General features: G+C 40.6%; 1 protein-coding gene across 1 annotated transcript in view; it reads left to right on the top strand.

Annotated features, from left to right (window-relative positions):
• Positions 1-4,510: 4,510 nt before the first annotated feature.
• Positions 4,511-18,795, top strand: part of LOC125479610 — a gene marked incomplete at its 3' end in the record, with an annotated part of 36,186 nt that continues 21,901 nt past the window's right edge. Inside the window, exons 1-6 of the mRNA XM_048589142.1 lie at positions 4,511-5,123; positions 5,917-6,005; positions 6,702-6,848; positions 6,927-7,088; positions 7,164-7,277; positions 7,359-7,397. Coding sequence (XP_048445099.1) covers positions 4,511-5,123; positions 5,917-6,005; positions 6,702-6,848; positions 6,927-7,088; positions 7,164-7,277; positions 7,359-7,397 — 1,164 coding nt within the window. The remainder of the gene's footprint in view (positions 5,124-5,916; positions 6,006-6,701; positions 6,849-6,926; positions 7,089-7,163; positions 7,278-7,358; positions 7,398-18,795) is intronic.

Raw genomic sequence — 18,795 nt, 5'->3', positions numbered from 1 at the left:
ATTACCAGACCAAGGTTGCAAGTATTACCATTTCTAGAACCATTAAATCGTGGTTTATAACCTTCATTGCCTCTAGGTCTGTAATTGTTAACATGGAAAGGCCTACCACCATTAGAACTGCCACCAAAATGGCCATTAGACTAAAAATGATTACCATTAGATGAATATCCACCATTATAAATCTGAGCACCACCAGAAGGTTGTTGTGGCAAAGGTAGGAGAGAAGTACCAGAACTCAGAAGAGTGGTATCATAGGGCTGTGAAAACGGAGATGGAGAACTACTACTAGAAGAATTAGACAAACCAAAAGCATTCACAGCATTACCATGTGGAGAATGAGCATTAACATACATTGCTGCCATATTCTGAACTAAATTTGCACTCTAGTTTCAATAGTCTTCTTTGCCCCTGTTAACTGTGCCCGAAACTCCTTAAGAGTGATTGGTGAGTCTCTAGATAAAATGTCAGTTCTAATCATATCATAATCAGATGGTAATCTAGTAAGAGCAGCAAAAATGAGATCATTATCAGTCATTTTTTCTCCAGCAGCTTGTAACTGATCCTTAATAGCTTTCAACCTTAAAAGATACTTATCAATTGTATCTCCCTTTTTTTGAATAGTATGTAATTCATCCTTCAAATGATTGATACTAACTTTAGAAACTAACATATATCTATTGTAATGCATTCCAAGCTTCCATAGCAGTTTTGCAACCAACAACATGTTTAATTGCATCATCACTTAATGTGGCAATTAAAAGACTCAACAAAGCCATATCAGTCTTGACCCACTCTTTGTATGAATCATTAATCTCCTTGGTAACACCCAACTTAGAAGTAAGAACAAATTTTGGAGGACAAACAGATTCCCTAGTGAAATGATCAAGAAAATCATATCCACGAAGAACAGAACAGAATTGCTAACTCCATTTGATGAAATTATCATCATTCAATTTTATGGTAATCATTCCCAGTAGACTTTCAATTTTCATTGAAGTCATCTTAATAGCCGCATTTAACTCGAAAAAAAATACTCAAACAATTTGCAACCCAGAAAAAGATAGAAGATAGCACGAAAAACCCAGTTATCAAATGAGGCGGCAAGAAAAAACCAGATGAGAAATTGCACAAATTGAACACGACAATCAAGCAAATAGATCAACGACTAGCACAACACTGAGAAACTATGCAAGAATTAAAGAAAAATCTCAACTTTGTCATCGGCCTTCAAGAATCAACACAATCTTCACAAAATCAAGAATTCTGGCATCGGCCTTCAAACAAATCGTTATCAATTCTTCATATAACATTCTAATATGGCATTGGCCTTTAATGTAATATCAATTTCTAGAGAAAAGTCTTCCAATCAACTTTCAACAAAAGAAAAATTCAAGAACACAATCACCTCAATTAGTACATAGAGCACCAATATGTGAGCAAAAACCCTAAAACCAGGACTATCACGCGAGCGAGACTTGTGACAACCCATCTCAAAATAAAATATATTTTATCTTCTAAACCGTGGGAATGACGATTTTTCCCTTGAAACGATGTGTGGTGGAGGTATAAGCGGGCTAAGGAAATGGACCAATTACTGTACCTCCTACTTTCTTGGGTCCAATTAGAATTGTGGGTTTGTTTTGATTTAAATTGTTAGCCCTAAATCATATGGCCCAATCAGGGCCATGCTCTTCTATTTTTACCCAATCTCGTAGCTTAGTCACACATACACCCACACGCACAAACTTTGTTTCCTTCTTCTCTCTTCTCGACTCTTCTTCCTTGTCCGTACAATCCGAGCCCTCAACTCTTAAACACCATCCAAACTTCATCGATTAAGCTTGAGCTTTGCATCAATGTGTTTTTGGTGACTTCACGAATTTATCTGTACCATTGGATCAAAGAACGGATCACAGGAACCTGAGAACCTAAGAGCTCAGGCATGGTGCTCTGTTACTCCGTCATGATTGTGGTTAGTTCATGGAGTTGTAAAGCTTAAGGGAGTTTTAAAACTACTCCATAGGGTCCGGGGGACAATTTTTGGAGGATTTGGATGTCGAGATAGGTCAGTTCCACGAGTTCTAGTTTAGTCAGAATTTTCCAGAGATTTTCTGACCACTTTTCGTCGATTGTAGGACCTCTAAGAGGTAAGCTCATGTTCTTCTAGTTTAGGGCTTCAATTTGATATAAAATTCATGAAATTTGGTGTTGAAACGACGGAGATATTGAGGTTCAAAGTTTTTCTAGAAACCGGTAAGTGCAGCGGCGGCCGACGACGGAATTCGGCGAACCACGGGAAAAGACATAGTATATTCCGTTAACCTTGTCGGAATATTCTTAACAATGTCAGGTATATTTAACAGAATATCCTAGTATTTAATGGAATATTCCCTAATGGTTTTAGGGTTACCGTCAGCGTGCCAGGCATGTGACCGCGCGTGGCCGGCACGTATGGCTGGAGCGTGAGGGCACGTGGGATGTTAGAAAATTTTTCTAAAAATATGGGGATGCTCGTGGTGTTGAGTAGGCCACAATGGTATACTCAATCACCGTAATTGAGCAACATATGATAACTTATTACATGGTTTTGGTTATGTGCTTAAAAGTAACGTTAAAATAGTTGTTTCACATATAGGTGAGACTTTTCCAAAGGACGAGCGTAGCCAGGCGAGACTTGGGGGTTACGACCCGACTATATACCAGTGAGTGGGCTTTTGGGTTATAGATATACACACACACACACACACACACATACATATGCCTTATGTTTCCCAGAAACTATTTAAATGGTTTTTACGTTTTAAATGCCATGTCGTATGCATTACATATTAGAATATGCTTTAATATAGCTGGGCATAATACTGCTCGACGCTGTGGATGCTCAGGTAAGCTTCAGATGAGTATGTAGCGATGGTTGTGATGGTAGTGTGTATGATTATTTTGAGGTGCTTTTAGTGATTTATATCCTGCACCCCAGTGTTAGTGCTCCGCCCGAGGGTAGGGCCTAGCCTTCACGTGATCGTTCGCCTCTCGCACCATACGCTCACCTTGGATCCAAGGCAACTGCCAGCCTGTCGTACAGACCACATTAGGTGGTTCCTACTCGTAGGTGACTTGTGATACTTCGCATAGCCTTCACGTGATTGTAGCACTTGAGCGTACTTATTTACACCTAGCCTGTCGTATAGACCACATAGGTGGTTTCGACATGTGTGCAGGATTTGATTTGATTGTTGAGTTATAGATTCAGCCATACATGTCACGTTAGGTGGCTTTGGTTGATATGTCACTTTATATTAGTGTAATTCACTTAGCTTACTTATTCGTGGTTTAGATGATTGTCATGGCACACACATAGTTTGCTTATTCTCGAGTATAGTTTTCATATATGTTTATATTATTATTTTCTGGGAAACTTATATGGGTTTTATAGTGAAGGGTTATTACATTTGAAAAGATAAATGGTCTTGAAAGTTTTGTTTTTGCCCACTCACACTTTCTGTTTTACACCTCTCCAGGTTCTAGATAGAAGTTCGTGTCAGTTGCTCACAAGGACTTCATAGTGGTTTTGATAGACATTTACTAGTGTAGGGTTTCTTTTATGATCTGTATAATTTGTAATTAAACTTCTAGATTGCATTCTGATACCTACGCTGTGGTGATGTGTGTCCTTTACTCTAAACATTTTCACTCGCACCGATATGTTAGTCTAGTGTAATTAGTTAGCAAGTTTTTATTTATCTATATTTTCATATCACGTTCATTTCCGCACAGCGCACATGTCTACGTTACCCTCACTTAACGGCCAGCATGCCTCGATTAGGGTCGGAGTGTGTCAAGACTAGCTCTTGATACCATATTAACACTGTGAATTAAGATTTACAAATCTATGAAAAATCAGAAAACCTAAAAGCAGAAGCTTGAGGAAGAAGAATTTGATAACTATTTTTCTTACAATACAACCGACTTATTCTAAAAAATACAATGAGAGGGAAAGCTACTTTTATACTACATCTCAATTACACCAACTTAACGTTTGCCTAGGTAGCACTGCTGACATGGCACTGCTGACATGGCCAATACTCAGAACCTTCAGAGTTTCCAGAATTCCTCTTGCTTTCTCAAATTTTGCCTCATAATCTTAATTGCCTTCCAAAACCTTCCAATGAAACCCAAAACTACCCAATCTTCTTATGAAACTAGCTAGGGCATTGCCACTATGCGTCGTTTGCTTAACGAACTTCATCACCCTTAGGCTGGCCTGCAAACCTCGCGTTTGTTCGAGGAGGAAGATGTACACTCTTTGGGACTTGCATGGATTTCTCAAGTCCCAATTGCCTTGGAGAACAATATGCCCAAGGCAAAGTGGTTCACTCTCAACCCTTACTTGGCTAAGTCAGGCATTTTGGCTTCCAAGTGGTCGAACCACCATCGTGGTTTTCCTCTAATAAAGGATAAAGGCTGGGCATAGTGGATAAATGAGCTCGAGCCTATCTTCGAGAAAAAATGGATGAACAACGGTGTATACGAGCTGATAATGCTCTTGAAGACTACCGTTATTGCCAAGCCCAAGCTGCTGACCACATCTCTCCTCTTTTGGAACTTGGAGACAAATACTTTTGATCTCAGGATGGGTCTTATGTCCTTGACGATCCTAAATATGGCCCAAGTCTTCAAGCTGAGGCCATTGGGCAGAGTTGTGGATGTTACCCACGATTGGTCTCATTTTTCCTATTCGATCGTAGAAAGCTCGAGTAGCTCTGCCCCATTTCTTCAAATAGAGTCTAACTCCTCAACCTTCAAGAGTTATGGGACCTCATTTACAGGCTTCAGCCCGTTTGCGAATAAGAGTTTTGGCCCAACCTCCTTCACTGCCAACAGAGATCAAGAGCACATGTACTTTTTATTGTACTGGCTCAACAAACATGTTTTTCCCAATAAATCTAAGGAAATGAAGGTCGAATGGATCCCTCTAGTGGAAGCTCTTCACAACTTTGATGACATGGCAACGGGCCCCTTCATTCTCTTTCATCTCTACCATCTTCTCTTCGAGATGACTCGGGGAAAACCATTGAAACTAACCTCAATAGGCCAACCTGGATGGTCTAATTATAGTTGCAATGGTACTTCCCCAAGCTTCGGACACCCAATCTTGAATTTCTAGAAGTAGTGGCCTCTGCCCGAATTCTAGTCGAGGCCTCACTCACCAACCACTCTATCTTTTCTTGCCTATACTTCTTCAAGAGTCTGCATAACTCGGGTAGACTTGGAGTGGGGAGCTTCATTCCTTAAGAGGCATCTTTGGTTTTCTGACCAAGCCTTTCAAGACGCATTTGGAGAAGATGCCAACCTCTTCTGTAAAGAAAGATTTATCAGCTGTATCCAGTCAAAGGATCTGGCATGGGGAGTACGCAGCAATCGTTACGAGCGCGGGCTGAAGGTTTATCACCCCAACTTTTGCGCTAGACAGTTAGGCTTTAGGCAAGCCATCCCATCCCTTATTTTGACTCAGTTTATTGCGGCACCTCTTATCGCCTTCGCTCTCCTCAAGAAATCACTTGTCGAGCTGCTTAACGCAGTCTTGAAGTATTGAACAAGGTTGCCCGCAAGCCCATTGCTTTATACTTTGAGTGTACTCACTTATTCTCTTCTTGGTGGGAAGCTAAATAGACCAAGAAGTATGAAAGGGAACTCAAAGAGTCTCATGACCTCATCTTCAAGCACATTACCATCAAGTCCTATCCCAAGCCGAGTGAGCTTGAAGGTTGGGAGAAGATGATCCATCAAAAGAATCAACTTATTCTAATAGGTATCATTTAATTTTCTCGACTTGTATTCTATGATATTTCATGAATCTGCTTTCTTCTAATCTTCTTATTGGTCTCTTTACACTTACAGCCTAAGGCAACTCTGCAGAGATAGACATCGGGCAAGATGAAGATGCTGCAGACGCCTTTGTCCTCCAAGAAGCTGCGGCTAAGGCAGAGGGACAAGGTGCTAGGCAGGCAGCGATGTCTACGAATTATTTGGAGATTCAAAGGATGAGGCCGAGCTTGTAGTGGAGCCTTGGGCAACACGTCGAACACATGCAACAATAATGGAAACTTCAGAGTTCGAGCCCGAAGAGCTACCTCGAGCTCAAATCTCCATACCTGGTCCGCATACAACCCCTACGAAGAAGAGAACCAGGGCTAAATCCTCTAAGTTTTCTATTGCCTTTGCATCTTAGACGAGCAGAAAAAAGTAGAAAGCTTCTAGTAAGTTATCCGTCCATTTCTGTTTAATTGCAATCTCTCTTTACGGGTTAACAATTCTTTCTTCTTTGAAATCAAGACCGTAAGCGACCAAGAAGCCTGCAATTGCCTCAAGGGAGGAGCCATTGAGCATGAAGATGCACCAAAAGGCTAAGGATCTTCATGATACCACCCTGGAAGAATTGGAGGTATGGCCTACATTTCAAATTGTTCATTTGAAGTCTTTCATTCTCTTTCTCCCCTTCTTCTTTTATTAATTTTCTGCCCGACTGCCTGAAACAGGCCATAAGGGAAGAAAGGATCTCACAGCCCGAGGCTTTCCCAGCCTGAATGACGCACGTTTCTTCTTCTCGGACTAGATCCTCAAAGGTAAATATCTTATTCCCTCTCTTGAACTTGTATTTTTATCACTTTTAGAATTTTAATACCTGACTTTTATTTTTGTAGGCCAAGGTTGGAACAGCTGCATCCTTAGTCGGGCAAAGCTCTACTTCTATTCCTTCAACTTCTTCTCCTTTGGTGGTGGCTCCGACTTCCCAGTTTGACCTATCAAATGGGGAGATGCTGCACTTTGTGGAAGACGACAGTAATCCGGTGAGTACTTTTAACTTGAATCTTCCTGTTTTAAACATCCTTTTTATTTATACTTATTTTCTATCTTGTTTTTCTTAGCCATCCCCAGGGCAGAAGCTTCATCAACCAGCAGCAACAGCCTTTTGGGAACCTATAGTTCTTGTGATCCCCGTGGTCTCGAAGGTACCTAGCCCGAGGGCTTCTTGGCCTGCTTCTACTGATGCAGCCGTGGCATCAGAAATGTCTATCTCCCAACCTCGGGTATACTATTATTTAGACTTTTTCACCTTCTGCAAACCAAATTGTTAACATTTGTTTTTCTTTTGACATTTGTAGGCCTTTGGTGAAGGCTCGGGCAATATTTCTCCCTCTCCAGCAAGCAATGATGATTCCCTTTATCAACCAAGGGAACCAACTCCTCCTCATTCCAAGGATCTAAGTTCAACTCAGGTATATTAACTTCTCTTATCTTGCCTTCCTCCATTCTGAATTGTAGACTCTTCACTTAACCTATTCCTCTTGGTTGAACAGGGTCTTGGAGAAGGCTCGGGCCAGTCTCCTCCACCCTTGGTACATAAATCTGATCCCCTCGGCCAAAGAAGAAAGTTAAGGCTACTACCATCACTGCTACCTCTGCTCCAACTTCTGGGCTGCCTCCTCTTGCCGAGATCGCTTCAATTGTTGCATCTTCTGACAAAGCTGGAGAAATGCCTTTACCCTCTGCACCTACTCCTGCAACCGGATCTTTGCCTAAGCTCTTCAAAGAGTTCAGGAAACTTAAGACGAGGCTGAATTCTTCAAGGCATCCCTTCGAGCTTCAAGGCTTTCAAGATTAGCGCTGGATTTTTCAAGAGTGGGTGAAGAGGGACTTCTCAGCTTCCTTCAGTCTCAAGGCTCTTCATGATGTAGAGAAATCAAACCGCCATTAAAACAAATGTTGGGCAATGTGAAGATTGGCCCAAGCTATTTGATTTTTATAATCATAATGGCTACAAAGCATACCCCAAAGTTACTCCTTACTCATCTATAAAACCCTAAGGCTTTCTTCATATTCTGTCTTTGCTCAAAAAGCTCTCCACCTTAATATTATGAGAAAACAACTTCTTTAACCATTGCAAATGGATTACTTCTAACTTATTTTATGCCTTAAAAGCCATCCCAAACCCGTGATGGAAGCATATCTTCATGATTCATCTTTTAAAAAGACTGTTAGGGCAAGCCTCACAACTCCCAATTTCAAAGCTTTTGCCCTTACTCTCCGTCTGTATGGGTTTCACGAACCTACCGATTGGATACCCTTTTTGTTAGTTCTAGGATTCGACTTAGTACTTATGGTGTAGTCAAGGCCTTGACACATACAACTCTCTCCATTGAGGCGACTAACCTAGTTAGTTGGGGACTGTTGACTTAAAGAATGCAAGGTTTGACCCTCTTCATTATGCTTGTGTTCGATCTTCTTGGGCCAGGCGTAGGTCCAGTCTTGCACTTTCTGACAAAACTTGTATTTTTGGAGCACAAATGAGATTATCTCAAGCAGAGCTCACCATTCTCCGTAATAGGAGCATATTTAGGCGACTTACTTAGCTTGTTTTCGTGCATTTATGTTGTTAAGTTATAGTTGTTTTAGTAGTTTAAGCCATTTTCGTGTGTTTTTAGGTTCCCATGGCTAAAGAAGCAAAAAGGTGCATTTTGGAGCATTTTGGAGCAAAATTGGACTTGGAATGGATAGCTTATGCTTGGAGCAAAAGGAATGGACGAAATTGAAGACCTAAAAGAGTTAGGATTCCTAATCATAAAAGGATTCCTAATCACAAGAGGATTCCTAATCACAAGAGGATTCCTAATCACATGAGGAATCCTAGTCAAAGAAGGTTTCCTACTTGAAGTAGGAAAGTTAAGCCAAGATTTCCTATTTTGGTTTAACCTTTCCTAATCCTTAAAGACTCAATGTTTCAGCAACATTAAGGACTTCTATCCATTCTAGGACACAAAACAAAGTTTCCTTGCAACATAAATTCCTTGCCGTGTATCCCCCTTAGAGTTTCCCTTCCTTGCCGTGCAAGGGAGGGCCATCTTTCCTATTCTAAAGCATTAAAACACATTCCTTTTTCATATCAAATTCAGCCATAACTCACATACCCTTTTCTATTCCAAAATCCTTGCCTAATTTCAGAAATAAAGAGCATTCCCTTTCTTGCACTCCTTTGCCGCAAGTTACTTCCTTTTCCCTTTAATTTTTGACTTTGTGTTTCCTATTCTTTAAGGATTTGGAGTTAATTCCTTTCCTAAACTAAGTAATAAAGTCTTAGGATTCTTTCTTCCTTATAAAACCCCTATGCCGCACCCTTATTGAACCCTAATCACCCTTCCATACAACCTGTCATCATTCACATAACCAAAGTCCTTTGCCGCAGCCTTCCATCAAGCTTTCCACCATTCTCCCACTTCTATACCTTCTTCCAAGCCTCCATACACCCTCCATAACCTTTGCCGCACCACCCTACTCTCCTAAATCCATTCAAAACCCAGAAAATCATCCACAAAACCACCTTAGACTTTTGTGCCGTGACTTAGCAAGGAAGAAGAGAAGGAAGACGAAGCCTTGGACGTTTGTGCATTCAAGTTGGAGTGTTGGAACGTTTTTAGGTGTAATCTATCTTTTGTTTTCAATGTTTAATTCTATTTTCCTTTGTTTTGTTATGAACATGAGAAGCTAAACTCGTTTTAGCCTAGGGATGCTTTGAAACCATGATTACGTTTATAATATGAGTTGATAAATTCCAGTTGTGATTTCATAAATTGTGAATGCAATTTACTTAACCGTTTGATGGATAACTTATTCTTGTATGTCGATTAGGGAGGCCTACTTAATTTGCATGCTTGAATTTGTGCTAGAATATAAGGGAGTTTCATATAATCGTCACAAACTTATATTCACAAGTAGTTAATGTTGTTTTCACAATCATGTTAAGTAAATTCCTAGCATGAGTATCATGATGTCATAGTTACAAGTGCTTTGTCAATACTTATGATTTCCATTGAACGTAATGATCTTTGATGGTATCTCTATTATGATGTCATGTAGGGGACCTTTTGAAGAATGCTTTGGGTTGTCGTATGATGTCATCCAATCCACTAACTTAAGGGAAATCTGAGGGTTAATTAGTGATGTCACGGTTAATCTGGGGTGTTGAGGTTCATGGTTTATCGGAAAAGCAATTGGAAATCAATTTATGTTTGAATGTATCATGTGTGGAGAAGTATCCCTTGGCTATTCCATCATCCATTGGTTTTTCTTAATTTCATCAAAATCTGTTTTAAGTTTTTAATTCACTTGTTTTTCTTTTAAATTCGTCCAAAATCAAATCCCCTCTTCTTACTTGCTCCAAATCTGTCCAAAAGTGTGTTTTGGAGTCTTTTGAGTCAAAACTAATTGTATTTTCGTCCAAATTGAGTCCTAGAGTCTAAATTGAGTCTTTTTTATTGTTTTGAGTTGTTTTGAGTCTTTGAAGTTTGTTTTGAGTCATACAAATTTAGTTAAGAGTCTTTTGAATTTGTTTAAGTGTTTTAAAGCATATTTTTACATCTTTGAGTCGATTTTCATTAGATTAGCAATCCCTCCTAATCCCCGGCCTAGAACGATCCCTACTTATATCTATACTACAATTGTCAAAAAGAGGGTTTAATTTGTGTGCTATTATATATCACATCAAATTTTTGGCGCCGTTGCCGGGGATTAGCAACTTTGCTAATCCCCCGTTGTTTCTTTTTGTTTCTTTTTCATATATTTTTGTTTTAGCTACTGACCTTATTTCTTTTCTTGTTTGTAGGTACTAGTGTATGACTCATAGTTCTCAACCTATTAGTGCAAACATCTTGGATTTTGACGACGATTTGAGTGCACTTTGAGAAGGAAGAAGAAGGACCCAGAACTTCACCCATCAAGTTCTAGTTCGACTTCTAATCTTGATGAGGAAGAGGAACCCACGACAAGGGAGGAAGAAGAGGTCCACACCATGGCAGCGGACAACCGTACAATCAATGAGCTTTCCGCTTCGGGAATGGACAATGCCGCACCTTTATGCATCCAATACCCAAGGGCGGCTCAAGACAAAACCGACGAATTTGAATTGAAGTCAAGTTTGTTGCACCACATTCCGAAGTTCCATGGATTGTCCATGGAGGATCCCAACAAGCATTTGAAGGAGTTCGAGGTGGTGTGTTCTAGCATGACTCCAATTAATGTTGATAGTAGTATTTTGAAGATAAAGGCCTTTTCGTTCTCACTCTTGGAGAAGGCCAAGGATTGGTTATACGAGCTAGCACCCGGAACGATCACTTCGTGGGACAGCATGAAGAGGGCGTTTCTTGAGAAGTTCTTTCCTACTTTAAGAGTCATTTTCTTGAGAAAGAAGATTAGCGGAATCCAACAAAGTCAAAGGGAGTCTTTTCCAACGTACTATGAGCGTTTTAAAGCCCTTGTTGCATCATGTCCTCAACATCAAATGAAAGAGGAGCTTTTACTTCAATACTTCTATGAAGGTCTTCTTCCCATTGAAAGGCAAATGCTCGATGCCTCGGCAGGAGGTGCGTTGGTGGACAAAACTCCCATGGCAGCCAAGAACCTAATTGCGAATCGGGCTCTCAATGCACAACAATATGAAGGAATTGGGCAAAGAGACCCCCCACGGCAACAAGTGCATGAGGTAAGTTCTTAATCCGACATTCAAACTCAATTAGCTAATCTTACTTCTATTGTGTCTCAGATGGCCGAAGGAATGAAGATCCAAGGACCAATTGTATGTGGCGTATGTTCTATCCAAGGACACCCTTCGGAAAAGTGCCCTCAATTGATTGAGAACGGGGGATGGGAGAGTGCAAACGCTATTGGATTTCCAAGCCAAAATCAGCCAAGGAATGATCCATATTCCAATACATACAATTCGGGTTGGAGAGACCATCCAAACTTCAAGTGGAGAGAGCCTCAACAACCTCACTAACAAGGAGGCTTTAGGCAGCAACCCCCAGGCTTTTACACCAAAACCTACGACAATGATTCAACCCAACCCCAATCTACCCAAAACCATCAAGGTACGTCTTTAGATAATGCTACACTTCTTAAGTTACTTACCAATTTGTCTCAGGGGCAAGAAAATCAAAACAAAGCATTGCAAAACCAAGAAAAGGCGATGCAAAACCAAGACAAAAGGGTGGACCACTTAGAGAAGCAAATTGGGCAGATTGCGGAGTTTGTAGGGCAATTCCGAGACCAAGGCAAGCTCCCAAGCTCAACCATTGTCAATCCAAAGGGAGGGTTCGAATCTGCCAAAGCAATCACTTTGAGGAGTGGAAAAGAAGTTGGCACTACATCCACACCACCCAAATCAAGTCTGAATGAAGAGGAGAAGCTGCAACATGAAGAGGAGGAGGCAGCCATGCCCACAGCAAGGGTACAAACACCTTTGCCGCAAGCACTTAAGGACCAAAATTCATCCATTCCATCCCATTCGGCCACCAAGGGTAAGTTGGGTTCAAATTCGATTAATTCTAACCCCGTTCCACCCAATGTTCCTTTCCTTCACTGATTTTTGCAAACAAAGAATGAGGAGCATGAAAAAGACATTCTTGAGATGTTTAGGAAGGTTCAGGTTAATATCCCGCTCCTAGATGCCATAAAGCAAATGCCCAAATACGCCAAGTTCTTGAAAGAATTATGCACTACAAGGAAGAGGGCTTTAAATAATGAGGTAGTGAGGGTAAGTGAAAACGTTTCCGCTATTTTACAAAGAAAGTTACCACCAAAGTGCAAAGATCCAGGTAGCTTTACAATTCCTTGTATTATTGGCCAAACTAAGTTCGAACATGCTATGTTAGACTTAGGAGCTTCAATTAACATCATGCCATACTCTATTTATGCTTCAATGAACCTTGGTGAATTGAAAAATGATGGTGTGATTATTCAGTTGGCCGATAGATCTAATGCCTATCCAAAGGGCGTATTGGAAGATGTCTTAGTGCAGGTGAATAATTTGATCTTTCCGGCGGATTTCTACGTTCTTGAAATGGAAGAAACCACCCATGCTCCATCCTTGCCGCTTCTTCTTAGGAGGCCATTCATGAAGACGGCCCGAACTAAGATTGACGTGTTTAAAGGCACTTTAACAATGGAATTCGATGGGGAAGTGATTGATTTCAATATTTTTGAAACTATGAGATTTCCTAATAATGATCACTCATGTTTCTCTATTGATATTCTTGATTCTTTGGCGCAGGCACACCTTGAACAATTACATGGAGATGCACTTGAAACGGTCATTACAAATGGCATAGAAGTGAAGGATCACATGGCTGCTACCATAGCAACCCACGTCACACAATTGCACTACCATGCCGTGGCCTTTGATGAGGAAGTAATTGAGACTGTGGCAACCCTAGAGTCATTGCCACGGCTCCAAGGTAAGTCCCCTAGTCCAATTTCAATCCCAATTTCAACTAACAAGTTGCTTCCTTCTATAGAACAACCACCTACCCTTGAGCTCAAACCATCGCCAAATCACTTGAAGTATGTGTTCTTGGGCAAGCAAGACACATTGCCCGTCATTGTAGCATCATCACTCACTGCACAAGAGGAGGAGAAATTGGTGAGGGTTTTCAAAGAGCACAAGACGACCATTGGGTGGACTTTGGCTGATATCAAGGGCATAAGCCCTACCACATGCATGTATCGAATTCTCATGGAAGAAGGCGCCAAACTATCAAGGGAAGCCCAACGTCGACTCAACCCACCAATGATGGAAGTCGTGAAGAAGGAGATCATCAAATTACTTGATTGTGGCGTCATCTATCCTATCTCGGATAGTTGTTGGGTTTCACCGATCCAAGTAATTCCCAAGAAGTCCGGAGTCACGGTAGTGACGAATGAAGAGAATGAACTTGTGCCTATGATAGGAGAATATTCATGCGACTTAAATGGCTTGTTCTCGTGCATTTACGTTATGCTTATTTAGTTATTTTAGTACTTTAAGCTATTTTCGTGTGTTTGTAGGTCCAAAGGGCTAAAGGAGCAAAAAGATGCATTTTGGAGACTTTTGGAGCACTTTTGGGCTAAGGATGGATAGCCTATGCTTGGAGCCAAAGTGTTGGACGAAATTGAAGACCTAATTGAAGACCAAAGTGTTGGAACCTTGTTCCCTTTAGTTTTAGGACATTTAAACCTTTCCTATATCCTTAGCCGTGCATAACATTCCAACATTCCACTCCTTCATTTCAGCCACACTCCCACATATCATTACTTATCATCACCACTTATCACTTATCATAATCACATATCATTACTTATCATCACCACTTATCACTTATCATAAATCATTACTTATCATCACCACTTATCACTTATCATAATCACATATCATACACTTATCATCACCACTTATCACTTATCATAATCACCCATAATCATTCACATAAATCAGCCACATGCATTCACTCTTCATAATTCAACCTAGCTGTCATGTTTCCCCTTTCATCATTCCCTCACATTCTTTAATTCAGCCAACACATGCTTACACATGCATTTTCAGCACCAAAGAATCATTGCACATGCAGCCACATTCACTTTACCTAGCTGTCATGTTCCCTCTCCCATCCATTTTCAGATTTCCACCAACCAATCTAGTTGTCATTACACATGCATTCCCTTCTTTAATCATTCCTAGTTGCCATTCACATGTTCTCCCATCCCTTCTCTCCCTATAAAACCATGCATTGCATTCATTCAATTCATCTCATTCTTCCATACACATTTCAGTCACAAACACCAACCATTCCCTTGTGCCATGCTCTCTCCCTAATAATCCAAACACCACACCAGAAATCATCCCATTGCCGTGGCCTCCTCCTTCCATTTTCACCACTCCCCAAACCATTCACACCATCAAACTATCCATTAGACCTTGTGCTACAACGAAGAGGAAGATAAGAGGGCCTAAACGTTCATACAATTCAAGTGAGTTGTTGGAATGTTTAGGTGTTTCTTTGATTTCAATGTTTAATTTCAATAGTCTTTGTTTTGTACGAATGAGGAATGGAAGAGAAGAGGGCCTAAACGTTCATACAATTCAAGTTTGAGTTGTTGAAATGTTTAGGTGTTTCTTTGATTCTCTTTGTTTTGTATCATGAGGAACTAAACCCCCCTTTGGCTAGGGGGGGATTCGAAATATATGTTTATGCTTGCGTTTTGATTTGATTACTTCTAATTGCATTTCATAAATCGTGGATTCAATTTGTTTAACTGTTTGATTGATAACTTATTTATGTATGTTTATTGAGAGTGCACGCTTAATTTTCATGCATGAATATGACGCTAGAATATAAGTGAGTTTCACCTAATAGTTACGAACTTATATTCACAAGTAGTGGAGGTTGCTTATAAACAATCGCGTTAAACGAATTCTTGGCATAAGTTTCATGCAATCATAGTAACGAATGCCTCGTCAACACTTATAATTTTCATAGAGCGTAATGATTCTTGCTTGTATCTCTATTATGCAATCATGTAGGGGACTTGTGGGAAATGTTTTGGGTTGTCGTATGCAATCATCCAATTCAATAACGTTAGGAAGATTTGAAGGTTAATTTAAGCGGACCTAATTAACCCGCGGTGATGAGTTTCATAATTTATTGAAATGCAATTGGAAATCTTTTTATTATGCAAGTGTAACATGTGTGGAGATGAACCCCTTGGCTAGCATCCATTCATTCCATTTCATCAATTTCATATTTACATTCTGTCTAGTTTATTAACTTGTTTCGTTATTTCAATTTTCCTCCAAAACAAATCCCCCTTTAATTTGAAGTCTTAGATTAGTTAGAAAGTGTTTTGATTTGTGTTTCTAAGTATTTTGATTCAAGTTTTCATCCAATTTCGTCCAAATTAGTGTAGGTGCTCAAAACTGCCCAGAAAGTGGTTTTTAGGCAGTTTTGAGTCTTCTAGTTGCTGTTTTGGGTTTTAGGTTTGTTTAAGTGTTTTAACTTTTAGTTTTTCATTCTTTGAGTCTAGTTTAGTGTTAAAGTGTCTTAATTTGTGTTTTAAAGTGTTTTGAATCAACCTTTGATCTTAAATTCGTCCAAATTTGTGTTTAAGGTCAGAAACTGCCTAGTTAGTGTTTTTAGGCAGTTTTGAGTCTTTTGAACCTGTTTTGAGTCCTTTGAGTCTTTGTGAACGTTTTTAACTTTGTTTTTATGTTTTTGAGTCAATTTAGAGGTTTTAGCAAGCCCTCCTAATCCCCGGTCTAGAACGATCCCTACTTGCATCCTTACTACAATTTGACAACAAGAGGGTTAATTTGTGTGCGTATATTTCTCGCATCAAATTTTGGCGCCGTTGCCGGGGATTAGCAACTTTGCTAATCCCTTGGATTGTTTTATTTTCGTTTGTTTTTATTTTTCCAGATTCTTAATTTTGTTTTGTTTCTTGTTTTAGGTACTAGTTCATGACTCGGAGTTCTCATCCGATTCGTGAACATATCCTGGAGTGATTGGGTTCTTCGTCCGGCTGCAAGACGTAAAATAAAGCGCTACTTGGGAGGCAACCCAATGCACTGAATAAAACAAAGCATGTTCATAAAAAAAAAAAATATAAAAAAAAAAAAAAAAGAAAAGATACTAAACATGGAGAAAGATGGAGCCTTCACAAAGGATGTTTACGTGAAGCCCCACTACGAGGCGTCGGAGCAGAAGGCATCGGAGCGGAAGGCATCGGAGCTAGAGCATTCCAGGCCTCAATATTGGGTGGAACGCTAGATGACCCAGGAAAAAGGTGCCTCTGGAAGAAAGACGCAAGCCTTTGACGGTCACTTTGAACGCGACCTTGAGATTCTTGCAGCTCATCAAGCTTCCTCTTCATGCCCGACGAATAGTTATTTGCAAGCACATGCAAACTTCTATTCTCGTACTTAAGCTGTTTGATCTCCTGCTTAAGATTTTCCATCTCTGCCATCAATGATTCCACTTGACGGGACCGAGCAAGCAGGCGTTGGCCCATGTTGGACACAGAGCTCGCACACTGAACACTAAGTGCGAGGGATTCTTGAACGGCCAACTCATCGGACCGTCCTGAAAGCAGCTGACTATCTTTGGGAGTGAGGAGGTTCCTAGCTACTATTGTAGCTGTTGTGGCATCCTGCATCACGGAGTCTTCACCTGTAAGAGGACCGTTAGAAGATAAGAAAGAAGGGTGCCATACGTTACCTTGACGCGGCGCGCCCGTATCACAGCTGAGACTCAATTCTAAGCTAAGGTTCGATGGGTTTGCCATTTTTCAAAGGTGTTCAAGAGAAGGGGTGGATGGAGTTAAATTTCAAAGGGCCGGAGACAATTTTCAAAAATGGGCAGTCTTCAGAGTGTGTATGTTTGAGGTGATCGGTAACTCTATAAAAAGCCAAGGCGACGCATCCACCAATTCAAAAAGCCGGAATTTCCTGCGCAAAGTTTGGCGACGCTTTCTCTACTTTTCAGAAAATGCATTCACTTTGTCAAAAGATCTCTGACAAAGTGAAAACACGTGGAGGCCATCATCGCAACTACATATCTTTAGCCGACAAACGCAAAGTTCGACGACGCTTTCTCTACTTTTCAGAAAACGCATGCAGCTTTGTCAAAAGAGTCGCATCCGCACTACTACGTGTCGTTCAGAAAGCGAAGGGGCGTCGCTCAGAAATCGAAGGGGCGCCTGCTCAGAAATCGAATAGGCGTCGTTCAGAAATCGAAGAGACGTCACTATTTCAAAAAGCCGGATTTGCGGGATCAAAACGTTTGTCGACAAGGGTAAAAAAACAATACCACCACTTGCTATTGGGAAATCCCTATATATGTCGACCTTCATCTTTTATGGCAAGGCAAACCTGAAGAAAATGCCCAACTCTTCCTCACTTTTGAGGGCGCACTCCCAGCAAAGCCTTTCGAAATACTCAATTTTTTCTTCTTCCCCAAAGATGATACCAGATGCCTGGAGTACAGATGACCCAGGAGGAAACGGTAGATGGAAGCATGTGCTGATTCATTCACCGCTTCTTCAAAAGCAAAGGTATCTCATATCATCAAGGTCAAAAGCAAAAGTATCTCATATCATGCTCTTTCCCTGTCCTTTTCTTTGTCCTTGTTCTTACTCGCATGGCAAAGTGAAAGAAGCAATCAGCCGGCACTTGGAGTCAGTCTTCCGATCTGGAACCAACTGCCTGGAATCCCTTCCCTGATTGCTTACCTAGCGTTGCTCTCGAGTAGTCATCTTCAACGGTTGATACACTTCCAGAGAAGGGACCACTTCTGCAAAGGGGAGCAAGTAAGGCAAGTGAAAATGATACATTGAAGCATGTGGAGACAAGCTACAACTGCGTATGTTGAGCTATCCTCTAACCCTCTTCAATACGAATTGGAGAGATTGAACAAAGAAACAGAAAAAAAGGAGGAAGCTCAGACCTTCGGGGGAGACCAAAAGAATCCTGCTGCTCAGTTCAAGAGTAGCACAAAGGAAAATCAACGAGTGGAGGAGACCAAAAAGAATCCTCCAGGCCAGTTCAAGAGTAAGCCTGTGGAAACACCAAAGATCAACCCATCCATTCAACAAAGGAAGACCGAGAAAGCACTCCAATTCCAGATTTGCGTCCCTAAACTCTTCTCTTTGTTAGTTACATTCTGCCATGTTTAGTATGTATAAATGCTGTTTGTGTGTTTACTTATGTTTTATGTAAATCTATGCTTAAAACATTGAGGACAATGTGTGATTTAAGTGTGGGGGGGGGGGGTAACTAAGTATATTTGATGCAAATTCGTGGGATTTTATCACCCATAATTTCAAATGTTGTTCCTTGCTGTTTTAAGGTGTTTTTAAGATGTTTTAGAGTGTTTTAGTATCTTTTGTTTTATAACTCCGAAAATCACATAAAAATTTGAAAAACATGTTTTGAAAAGC

This window comes from the organism of the source record quoted next, unplaced genomic scaffold, assembly GCF_019419815.1.
Source record: "Pyrus x bretschneideri cultivar Hongxiangsu unplaced genomic scaffold, Pyrus_bretschneideri_v1 Contig3, whole genome shotgun sequence".
In the NCBI taxonomy this organism is placed as follows: domain Eukaryota; kingdom Viridiplantae; phylum Streptophyta; class Magnoliopsida; order Rosales; family Rosaceae; genus Pyrus; species Pyrus x bretschneideri.
This window is presented reverse-complemented; position numbering and strand designations above follow the sequence as displayed.